The following is a 12,391-nucleotide window of genomic DNA, read 5'->3' on the forward strand; positions in this document are numbered from 1 at the left end:
ATTGCTTATCATAATATTTATTTGTTCTATATATACATACATACATACATACATACATACATATATATATATATATATATATATATATATATATATATATATATATATATATATATATATATATATATATAGATCAGTACTTTTATCATGTCACGCTCAATCATTTCACACATAAAATTAGCTCTAAAACCTTGTGGAGGTAGTTTCGTTTTCTGTTTTTACATTGACCCCCAATTCCGTTCCTATTCCGTTCGTAGTTTTTATTTTGACCTCCGATTCGATTGCTGGGGTTTCCTTGGGAGTGCTGTCTTCAGCTGACTTCAGAGTAGAGCTACACAGTCTGTCGATTACCACAGCACCGATTATAATTGTCATTGTGTTGCTTGTAGTCCGGATACGATCACTATATAACACCAAAAAGTAAGATTATCGTAGGTGTTGATTTGAATATGATAGAATTAGGAAAGAAAAAAATTATATTTGTGTCCGTCAATCACAATTTACTTAAAATGTTTTGAAAAGCTAAATGAAATATTTTAAAATGTACTTACTTGTACCATTCCAATGCCATGAGTAGACCTATGTTGTTTACTTGAACATCTAAGGAAGAGAGGACGACTAGAATGGAGACAATGCTGGCACTGGGAACGGAGGGAACAGCCAGGGAGCCCACGGATGACAACATCCTTAAATTTTAACGATAATGTGTGTAATCTATGTACATAGCTTAAACCTATTTTGTTTGGTTTGTTGATTTAGATTAAAGAAAAAGTCAGTTGCAAATATGTATATATATACATGGAGTATAAACGAGAAAATGTGATGTTTTGATGAAAATGATATAAATATCATCAACAGAATTTTATCGATCTGTTTTCTTATAAACAAAAGCATGTAACATATCAATTATAAGATTTCAGATTCAATATAAACAAAATGTATCAAAAAATAAATGCTGTTATATGCGGTACCTAAATAAATGATATATTTACCCAATTAAGAGTATCTTAGAGGCACCTAACGACATTCCTTCTAACTGTACCATAAACAGGGCAGATAAACAGATGAATATACAGCTTCCCAATCGCTCCAAAGTAGCTCCTACAGGAACAAGGAAATTGGAAATCCTGGTGTCAACGTGTAGCTTAACATCAAGTGTTCTGAGCATTTCTGGTATTCCAATTGCACTAACAATTAATAAAAAATGTGATATACTTTCCTCATAAAAATATATGATTCATTTTTTTTTCACTCGTTTCAAATGAATATGCAAGCAATTCGTTTTAAGAGGAGACGGGTTAAAAATATTCTATATGTGATCCGATATAAAAATTTGTCCAAACTTGTCATTTTAACGTATCCCCTCTCTCCCCTTGGAGAATTAATGAAATTAACACCCGTCAAAGTGCATCTCTATAAACATACATAAACGTTCAACAAATGTGAAAACGTCAGACTCTATTAACTACATGAACGTACGTGCTGGGCGGCCCAAACACAGTTAACCAGGGACGCAGGCAGGTGCCAAGGAAGTAGAAAGGATTTTTCCTTGTAGCTATGAAATAAGTAATCGGAATTAGGACCAACTGATGAAAAATGATTCCAACAGAATGAGCCAGAACAAACATTCCAAGACTGCTGAAGACGTTTTCTATGTCAGAGGCTTTTAGAATTGCTGTAGCAATAAGGCTTGCAACTCCAACAGGGGTCATCCTGAAATAAGGTATCAGAAAATATATTATACATGTTGTGTCCTGCACCTATCCTAACTATGTTTTTTTTATACATTTATCAGGTGCAACACAATAAGTAAAAACAAATACATGGGAAGCACTTGATGAGAAGTTTTTTTTATGAAAAGTGTAATAGTTTTTTAAATGAGCAATATTTGTTCCGAAAGAAGATTCTGAAGTAAAATTTGATGTCCACTCCGCAGAACTATTGGTAAGAGCTTAAAATTGATTATGAAATTTTTAATATATCTTCAAATAATAAGTGTGACTGTGTGTATTATTAGCCCTTTATTTATTTAAAACTTGATCAGCTTTCAAAAATATAGCAGGAATATGGTTACTAAACGTATATTTGGATTTGTCAGCACATAGAAACATGATAACATTAATTGAAATAAATTTAACTCACCAGATAATCCAATTTAAGAGATGAATAACAATAATGGATATGGTTTCAAAAAAATCTGTTAATGGATCAGCGCGTTTTCCTAGCTTACTCGCTGCGATACCAAACAGAATACATGCAATGATAAGCCCTAAAATACAAGGATATGGCATATAAAATATGTACAATCGTTGTACAATGCAAAAAATCAATTCCTTTTCTAGGCGGTAACTTTCTTTTGATTATGTCAAAATCTTAACCTCTTTTGTCGGGTTTTGAACAACTGTCTCCAGTCATTTTTAGCTCTACTGGTCAGAGACCAGAAGAGCTTATGCGATAGCAAGGTGTCCGGCGTCCGTCCGTCTGTCTGTCTGTCTGTCTGTCCGTCTGTCTGTAAACAATTTTTCAAAATGCTACTCCTCCTACAGTTTTGGTCTGATTTCAATATAACTTGGCACACAGGTAGACTACACTAAGATACATAATCTAGTGCATTGGTTTTTGATTTGGATGAGCGGTGTTGCCATGGTTACTAAAAATAGAAATTTCTGTGAAATTCCTTTAAAACGCTACTCCTCATACAGTTTTGGTCTGATTTCAGTATAACTTGGCACACAAGTAGACTACACTAAGATACATAATCTAGTGCATCGGTTTTTGATTTGGATGAGCGGTGTTGCCATGGTTACTAAAAATAGAAATTTCTGTGAAATTCCTTTAAAACGCTACTCCTCATACAGTTTTGGTCTGATTTCAATATAACTTGGCACACAAGTAGACTACACTAAGATACATAATTTAGTGCATCGGTTTTTGATTTGGATGAGCGGTGTTGCCATGGTTACTAAAAATAGAAATTTCTTTGAAATTCCTTTAAAACCCTACTCCTCATACAGTTTTGGTCTGATTTCAATATAACTTAGCACACAAGTAGACTACACTAAGATACATAATCTAGCGCATCGGTTTTTGATTTGGATGAGCGGTGTTGCCATGGTTACTAAAAATAGAAATTTCTGTGAAATTCCTTTTAAAAGCTACTCCTACTACAGTTTTGGTCTGATTTCAATGTGATTTGGCATACAAGTAGACTCTATTAAGATTCATAATTTAGTGCATCGGTTTTTGATTTGGATGAGCGGTGTTGCCATGGTTACTAAAAATAGAAATTTCTGTGAAATTCCTTTAAAATGCTACTCTTCCTACAGTTTTGGTCTGGTTTCAATATAACTTGGCACACGAGTAGACTACACTAAGATACATAATTTAGTGCATCGGTTTTTGACTTCTATGAACGATGTTGCCATGGTTACTAAAAATAGAAATTTCTGTGAAATTCCTTCAAAATGAAATTCCTCCTACAGTTTTGGTCTGGTTTCAATATAACTTGGCACACAAGTAGACTACACTATGATACATAATTCAGAGCATCAGTTTTTTTTATTTTGATGAACGATGTTGCCTTGGTTACTAAAAATAGAAATTTCTGTGAATTTCTTTTAAAACGCTACTCCTCCTTCAGTTTTTATTTGATTTCAATTTAACTTGGCACACAAGTAGACTATATGAAGATATATAATTCTATTTATTGCTGCATGTTGCAAAGTTTCGAATCCAAGTGCTACTTTTTCTTTGTTACATGTATATGTACAGACCAGTAGAGCTACAGTCTCATCAGAGACTTCTGGTTATATTGTGCATTGAGATAAAGAATACTAATTATGATCTTATCGGTACGTACCTAGTATATTAAGACCACCGGTGGAGGAGACCGCTTTATGCACAACTGTTATAGAACTATTGGTCCCGTTCACCATTAAAACTCTAGTGGATTGGGAGTATCTTGTCTGAGTCTGCAATAAGACCCAAATAAAAAATAAATCAGATTCTTTATCATTAAAAAAAAAGCAATTATGTTATTTCTCACGCTTTAATACACGAGATAAAAGTAACTTTATGTTTCTTAAAAGAGTGTTGATTAAAGATGTAAATAAAATGGTATGAAAATTTATCAGAACGTTGAAATTAATTCTGCAACAGCGCTGAATTTAATTTTAAAGAGATATGTGTTTATGTCACCTAGTTAATTCGATATGCAAGAGCATGTTCTTCGTTCGAACAATTTCTAAAAGGAGAGATGCAACTGACAGCTATAAGTTGATGATACAAGGATATCACCAATCTTGTTTATTGATCTTATCGATCTTAAAGTCAACATTCTGCAAATTGTATGGTCGATACAATAACCTTGTTTGTATTTACAATCTGTAATGTTGACTGGCATCTTTTATACAAATTGTTAAGCCATTATTTTAATTCATACTTTCTAGTCAACGGATTTCTCCGTTTACCCGATCATGACAAGGAGCACGCATGGGGTGCTTACCTCTCCATGGCATCTGATCCCACCTCTGATATTTTCAGGGATCTGTGTTTGCTCTGAGTTTGTATTGTTTAATTGGACTTTTGAGCACGATTCCTGTTTGTTATCTTCACAATGGTGTAAAATCTAATGAAAGGATAAAGTTTTGAACAAAAAATATGTGTTACATTTCGAATAATTCGTACCTTCTGGAAACAAGCAGTAACCAAATTATCAGGAAATAGATTTCTGGGAAAAAAATATACAACAATGTTTATTTTGAGTTTAGAGTTTCGTCATTTACGAGAGAAAACTAACAGAACAATTTGATAGTTTTTTTAAATAGACTATTAAAAAAATTAACAAGCATTAAACAGTACTGTATTAAATGAAACTTTCAAATAGTTATTCCAGAGTATTTCTTTTAAATATGACATCTAGTTTGTCATATAATTTAATAAAATGGAGGAAGAAAATTATGCACATGTATGTATATCTTACCTGATCATGTCGGCAAACAAGTCGCTAGTTTCAATGTCGGTATGTATAGAACCACTATAATCTGATCCCGATACCTTTACATCCTTACCTTTATAGAAAAATTATTCTGATTACTTTTTTTAATTACATGAATATAATTACTCAAAAGACTAGAAGAGCACTGAGCACTGAAATGTTTTAAAAGAGAAAGAGCACTGAAATATTTTATATCAATATACATGAATTATACGGAGTAAAAGTCATTTTTATTACGTCATTTTATACCTGGCTGAATGATTAAGAATACCAGGATGGCGATGATAGCTCCTATTGTGTTGGTGATTACAATATAACCAAAGGACAAGGCACTTATCCTGCCGTTAGACTTCGGATCCATACGAGCTGTGCCTATGATGTAAAATATATAAGAATATCGTTCTTTTAAAGTCCCTTACTTGTAATTTTGGCGTGAGAATGTACATATTGTTTTAAATGAACTGATTCTTGATTCATGGCCGTAGGAACCGGGGGGGGGGGACCCCCCAATAATTTTGCCGATGTATAGAATACTATAATACTATAGAAAACATAGGTACTATATGCTCGTGCCCCCCTCAATAATGACGTCTGATGACCTTTTTTTTTTTTTTTTTTTTTTTTTTTTTTGCTTGTCAAGGAATTTTTGTAGTTGATAGTGCCCCCCCCCCCCCCAATTGAAAATGTATAGTTGTGCCCCCTCAAAGTGAAATTGCTTCCTACGGGCCTGTGATAGAACATGATATTTATCATATTAACAATGCAAAGTAAATAATGTCGCATTTGTTTTGAATCCAATTTGTTTTGCTAATCATACAATGTAAATGTGTCATACCTGTAATGATAGTTGACACAACTAAAGGAAGAATTGTCATTTTAAGCATCCTCATGTAAATTTCTCCCGGTAAACCTTATTAAAAGATTCGAATTATCATCATTCATGCATAAGTTTACTGATTAAGAAAATAAGAAAATTTTATAATTAAGTAGTAAAAGTGTGCATAAGAAAGACAATGATATGTCAAAAATTAATGCAAAATTTTTTTAAGTTTCAAAACATACCAATCCATGTGAGAGCATCATTTGAAGGTTCCACGACTCTAAGACCAAAGCCTAAGGCGAACCCCACAACCACACCAACCAACACGCTAATGATAAGTCCATTTCTTGATAAAAATTCGTAGCAATTGGAATGTTTAACATTCATCTTTCATGCTTTTCTACTACGTACAACTGGTCAGCAGGGTATACCAAATGGTCAGCAGAGCATTATGACCTTTCTCCATCCATATTGCCAATGGTGCAATTAACCAATATCTGCCCTGACAACGGGAAAATGTAGACACACAAAATATGTATCATTGTGAATCAAAGCTATCATCAGTGTTTGCACTGATTTGAATAGCCCCCTTTATATTAAGTTCTTCACCGATTAGATAGTTAATATTAAACTTGAGAAGCGGGCTTAGTCATTATCATAAACAAGTGCAGTTTTAAAGTCCAGTGTTAGTTCTCGGAGAATTGGTTCACCTTATGCATAAAATGACCTTGTGCATTTACATTAAGTTACTTGTCATCTTTACAAAGTTCCAGAAATTAGAAGAGCAAAGAAAGGAAATTCGCAGGATCAGGAGCACAAATAATTGAGGAAGACAGCATCCTACATGTATCTATCCAAGTTGTACATGTTGACTTTGAAAATAATTAAATTTGGGTATTTATGCCTTGTCAACCAAGAGCTATTATAATTTTATCATTTAGTTCAAAAGTAAAGTATTATGAAATTCTGCAAGAGACCTCTCATGTCAAAGTTGTTAAGATTAGATTAGCCAATGTAAGACATTGAAAGCTGAATAAAATCAACGAATAAAAAGAAAGCTATCTCTGTGACTTATTCAATGTCGTTAAACCCACTTTTTCCGAGCAATGACTTAAAAAAGAAGCTTCTGTTCACGTAAAAGTGAATCACAACGTTCTGCCTTCGCATTCACTTTCCCTTTTCTCTCATTAAGATAAAATTATACAAAAACGTGTTCAAACGAAGGGGTAAATCAAAAAGCGAATAACGTGCAATGGATATGAACTAAATTAGTTAAATCCCTTAACAGTTATAAATACTAGAAATACATGCAAAGTAATTTTTAAAAAATGAATATCCATGTCATAATAATGCAATAATTAATAATGAAAAACACCATGAAATTGAGATTATTTTATTATATTACATACCAATAGAAAATTGTATTCAGACAACGATGTTTTATTAAAAATCCGGTGTATTAGAATTTAAGAATCCAATTTCTGAGTAATGTTTTTCTTTATTTTTCAGTTGTGCCATTTTTAAAAATTAATTCGAAAAAGTAAATTCAGTTTCGGCACATTTAAGCATTTTTAACGAATGCTTTGTTTTAGAACAACACATCTTTGAGAGTCAACGAAATCTGTGCATTTATTTTTCAGAAATTTTGTGAAAGACAAGGTTTAAGTAAATTAAGTTTATTTAAGCAATTTCAACAACACAGTTTACTTTATCTATGTGCAAAACAGCCAAAATATTTTGCATCATATTTTTGATTATATGTATATCCAGTAACGCATGAAAATCTAAACCTTCTACTTTTTAACAAAAATATGAAAAAATTATAAAAATTAAACAATTACTCTTTACCTGTAATACTTAAGATCAGTAATTCATGTAAATTGTAAAATTTCTAAATGCTTTGTCCATTTATCGTGTCTTAAAAGGACTTGTTTAAACAGATAATTTGAAGAGATTTGTCAGTATGGCAAGAATTAATAAATATACAACTAAGAATATTTCGCAAAACTACCTTAGGTACTTTTTGTTTTTTATTTATATACAATGAAGAAAATTCTCAGCAGCTAACAGAATTGTTATGTACTGTGTATCTATGTTCTTACTCTCTCATATTGTTATTGTTATAACGAAATAAATGTATACTAATTGCTTTCTGGCACTAACCAAATAATTAACTAAGAGTGCTCGCAAAGAGAATCTCTGACATTATATCTGCAAACCGACATGTAAATACTTTTAAAGATATACACGCTATATAAACTCGATTTTTTTTATGTGAAACAAAATGATTAAATGATTTGAGAAACATGATGTGTAATAAAAAAATAATTACTTTCCGCAAAGTTTTACTAAATAAGTCGTTGTAATTACAAAACAATTAAGCAAGATCTGCAATTAAGAATTCAGCCTATTCATGAATATTGATGAAGGACGTGCGTAAACAGTATATAGACACGCATGTCCGCGGGAAAACATAGACAACGAGGTACGTTGCATTTTGACTACGATTTTGGATAAAAGTTAATATCTGTCATTACAGAGTAGATGGTTAATACTGGTTGTTTTCAAAGATAAGTATCTTTAAGCATAAAACGTATGCCATCCATGTCAAAAGTTATTTTGTATACCAAACGGCCTACCTCGTTTTCTTGGCGCCATTTTTGTTTATCAATCTAAAAGTAAAGACAGTGTCACATGATGCATGAATTTAAATAGAGGCATTACTTTCCTAGTAGGATAATAAATAATTATAATTTGAGATCTTTATAATGCGTTCATTTCCAATTGTGCAATTTACAATATTTTCGTAACTTTATTTGGTAAACAAAATATAAATTACCAACTTTATTTTTAACTGACGCAAGTTATAGCGTATATATCTTTAATATTTCTATAACACAGCATGGACGTTGATGCAATCTAGAATTCATTCACCAGACTTTACGAATATTTAAGCAGATTGATTTTTAAAACTTTAATATAAATTGATTTTAAATCGACAGAGTAAACATATTGTAAATATAAACACAAAATACGAACAGGCGACAAAATGATATCTAAGATTGATGGGGAAAACAGTGGACATGTGAGGGCTTTTATTCATATATATTCGTTATATACAACAAAAACGTTAACTGTTGTTAATTACAAAATTAAGTAAGCACAAACAAAATTAAATATTATGCAGCAAAGTAGTGATCAGACTGATTATACACTATTTAAAAGCAGGTCCTCACATAATAAAGCTTTAATATGAATTTGCTCTCACGTTATACTGGTAATCAGTCGAATTGGCTTCAAACGATGTACATTGTACTAACATGGACTAACTTTTAAGCTCAAGTGAGAAAAAATGCCCAAGTGATCTTTCCCGATCACATTTTATCCGGGGTCCGTCTGTCTGTAAACTTTTTAGCTCACCTGAGCCGAAGGCTCAAGTGAGCTTTTCTGATCAAAGAGTCGTCTGTCGTCTGTAAACTGTTCACATTTTCGACTTTTTCTCAAGAACCACTGGGCCAATTTCAATCAAAATTGCCACAAAATATCCTTGTGTGAAGGGAATTCAAGTTTGTTCACAGAACGTGCCGCTCCCTCTTTCAAGGAGAGATAATTAAGAATTCGTGAAAATTTGTGGCATCTTTTAAAAATCTTCTCAAGAACCACTGGGCAAGAAAAGATGAAAATTAAGTGAAAGCTTCATTACATACTCTAGATTCAATTTTTTTCATATAATAACCTCGGGGGTAGGGCGGGGCCACAAGAGGGGGTCAAAGCTTCGGAAAAGTCAGGCATTCAGAAGGTAGATGAAGAAGTTGAATGATGAATCAGCAATAAAGAAGTTAAGGTAATCCATCCTAATAGCAAAAGATTCAATGAAATTGAATACATAACAGATGTGTAGGTGTTGAATACTCAGTATATTTATACATAATTCCCATTTATTACTATAAGTATGTAAGGGTGGGATGTGTCCTAATTTATGACCTTGAAAAAAAGTGTTGGCAACATCAAGTGGTAACGAAATTGTGCAATATCTATAGTCCAATGCTTCATAATTAAAACACATGAAAGTAGTTAAACGTGGCTTTATATCTTGAATTATTCCCTATTTATGTAAAAACAAACAAAAAAAAACTAGCTAAAATGTATTTTTAGAAGATAAAATATATTTTAAAGTATATTTTCCATCACATGACAAACACTGTAAGCAACTGAGGTCAACCAGAAACATTCTATTCATCAATTTTCTCCTTAATATTTATTCATAATGATTTTTTGATCAGCAATAATTCTAACATATTTGTTGCACTCCTGACCAAAAGAATGGGAGTCTTTAAAGTAGAATTGTGAAGCGAAAATTACATCAGAACTTGTTCTGTTGTTTCAGTGAAGTTGAGGTGGAATTACTTGAAGTATATAACAATTTTTCAGTGTGTATATATTATACATTCATAAAAAAATCGAAGAAAAGATAAAAACACATCTGAATTGATAAAATTGAAATAGAGAAGGATTTTAATAATAAAAATAATAAAATAATAATAATGAAACTGTCAATAATTTAGTTCTAAATTATTCAAATAGATCATTATTAATTAAAGAATATTTATTAGCATGAATAGAAGTCTGTTCATCATATAAATCGAATCTTACAAAAATGTGTTGCACTCCTGACCATAGAGATATATATCTGTAACACAGACAGACCCTGTAATTAATAAATTTATTTGGTATAAATGTTTTTTGCATCTTTATTTTCCAAAATAAAAACCAGAGAATCATACACTGATAAAAGTTTTTCATGCTGGGGAGCAAAACATCAAATGTTGCACTCCTGACATTTAGGGCTGTGTCAATGTATCGAATATTCAATACGTATCGATATTCAGGAATGTATCGTATCGAAAAAATAACTTCCAATATGTATCGGAAAGGCAGTTTTCCTTATAATTCTGTAAAAATGTAGGGAATTTCAGTTACCAAAGATTATTTTTAACTGTCTTGAACTAAAACTGGTCAATAATGAAATAAACATTAAGGAGATAGCACATCTTAGATAACTATTACAAAATACATAGACAACTATATTTTAACATGTTATGTTAGACTCACCCAGTTTTTATCAAATTTATGCAATAAATGTCATTTACAAGACATTTTTGAAAGACTTAATAAATAATCCAATATATCGCATATCGCTTTATAAAATATCGTATCGTATCGTATCGAAATATTTTGCTTAATACACAGCCCTACTGACATTAATTGATATGCACAGATAATTGACTCTCATTAATGCTGCTTGTGATTTATATCACATTTTAAGTTTTAAATTGTATATCAGTTATTGCTTTAAACTTTGAAAATTCTTTTTGACTTAATTGTCTTTCAGATTTTTAAAATCGATGTTTTTTGGCAACACTACATTTTTTTTCTGTTGCATTCCTGACATGGTATAACATTTTTTTCAACATCAGCCAAGACCACAACTTGGTCAAACAATAGTTGCTACAGTCTACATTTAAAGCTCAATAGTTTGAATATTATCAGGAAAGTCTTTATTTCCAACATAAATCTTTATTATTTTTTCCACAGATCTTCAAAAAATATTGAATTTTCAAAATGTCACAAAAAGATGTTGCACTCCTGACATTTTTAGCATCATTTTTGGGCATGACTTTTTTGTGAATCGAGATTTCAATGAAATATTTGGCAGGTATTTAGACACTATCTAAAGACATATGCTGCAACATAGAAATTTATTCCCATTGCCTTTATTTTTAGTGCAGGTTGATAAAATGCATTTGGTTATTTTTTTTAATTCAGCCATAAGCTTGTAGATTCTAATATTTTTACATATAATTTAAACGTAAATGATATTTTTTTCTTCATTCGGCTTATGAACAGCATTGTTTTCATCACCTTACAACTACTAAGAGGTACGTACTAATACATCGCATATGAAAAAATGAACATGCTGCACGTTGCCTTTTTAGTGGTCGTCAGAAATCTTACGGTTTGAATCTTGACTGAGATTCGGCTTTTGACAGCTTCAGCGAAAGCTTCAGTTCGAATATTTACATGTAGCTAAGCCGAATCTCAGTCTAGATTAGACTTTTTATGATGTACACGGAGATTCAATTTATAAATGACTTGTTATAATTTATATTTCATACATTTTGATTGTTTAAACTTGTCTTGAATTATCTTAAAATACAAATACCTGCCGTTGAATCTTCCAATCAGATCTTTTGTTTGAAAGGAATATCTGAACTGTTTTGTACTAAATTGTGATACAGTTGTAAAGAGTCGACCTTCTGAGGACTCTGCTTGTGAATAAATTGTCATAGGGTACACGTGTGAAAATACAGAGCACTTATGAGACTATGAACCCCTGTTCGAATTGAATTAATTCCTTAGCGGAGAACATTTAACACATATCATTAGCAAGGTTTCCATCAATATAATGATTTTATGTTTAAACCGTTCCCTTCAAAATGTATCCTTCATTATATTTAACTTAATATATTTAACAGAAGGTCCATTCATTTAGCTGGGATAAAATGTTCAGACAC

General features: G+C 31.6%; 1 protein-coding gene across 1 annotated transcript; it reads right to left on the reverse strand.

Annotated features, from left to right (window-relative positions):
- Positions 1 to 141: 141 nt before the first annotated feature.
- On the reverse strand, positions 142 to 6,312 carry LOC133206011 (excitatory amino acid transporter 2-like). The gene is made up of 11 exons (XM_061341917.1): positions 6,059 to 6,312; positions 5,832 to 5,906; positions 5,246 to 5,368; positions 4,982 to 5,069; positions 4,687 to 4,729; positions 3,860 to 3,971; positions 2,143 to 2,269; positions 1,480 to 1,713; positions 993 to 1,187; positions 552 to 686; positions 142 to 403 (listed from the first exon to the last, which is right to left on the reverse strand). The coding sequence occupies exons 1-11, from the start codon at positions 6,201 to 6,203 to the stop codon at positions 184 to 186; spliced, it is 1,497 nt and encodes a 498-aa protein (XP_061197901.1). The 5' UTR covers positions 6,204 to 6,312; the 3' UTR covers positions 142 to 183.
- Between the last annotated feature and the right edge of the window lie 6,079 nt (positions 6,313 to 12,391).

Source organism: Saccostrea echinata, unplaced genomic scaffold (assembly GCF_033153115.1).
Source record: "Saccostrea echinata isolate AGI-Se365-2 ecotype Australia unplaced genomic scaffold, CSIRO_AGI_Sech_v1 ptg000054l, whole genome shotgun sequence".
NCBI classification, from domain to species: domain Eukaryota; kingdom Metazoa; phylum Mollusca; class Bivalvia; order Ostreida; family Ostreidae; genus Saccostrea; species Saccostrea echinata.

Bases quoted from the DNA above. Each gene is read 5' to 3' on its own strand.
- LOC133206011 (XM_061341917.1), bottom strand. From the start codon at position 6,203: ATGAATGTTAAACATTCCAATTGCTACGAATTTTTATCAAGAAATGGA. The intron at 5,907-6,058 runs GTATGTTTTGAA...TCTTTTAATAAG, and splicing joins TGATGCTCTCACATGGATTG to GTTTACCGGGAGAAATTTAC. The intron at 2,270-3,859 runs GTACGTACCGAT...CTTGTATTTTAG, and splicing joins CGGTGGTCTTAATATACTAG to GGCTTATCATTGCATGTATT.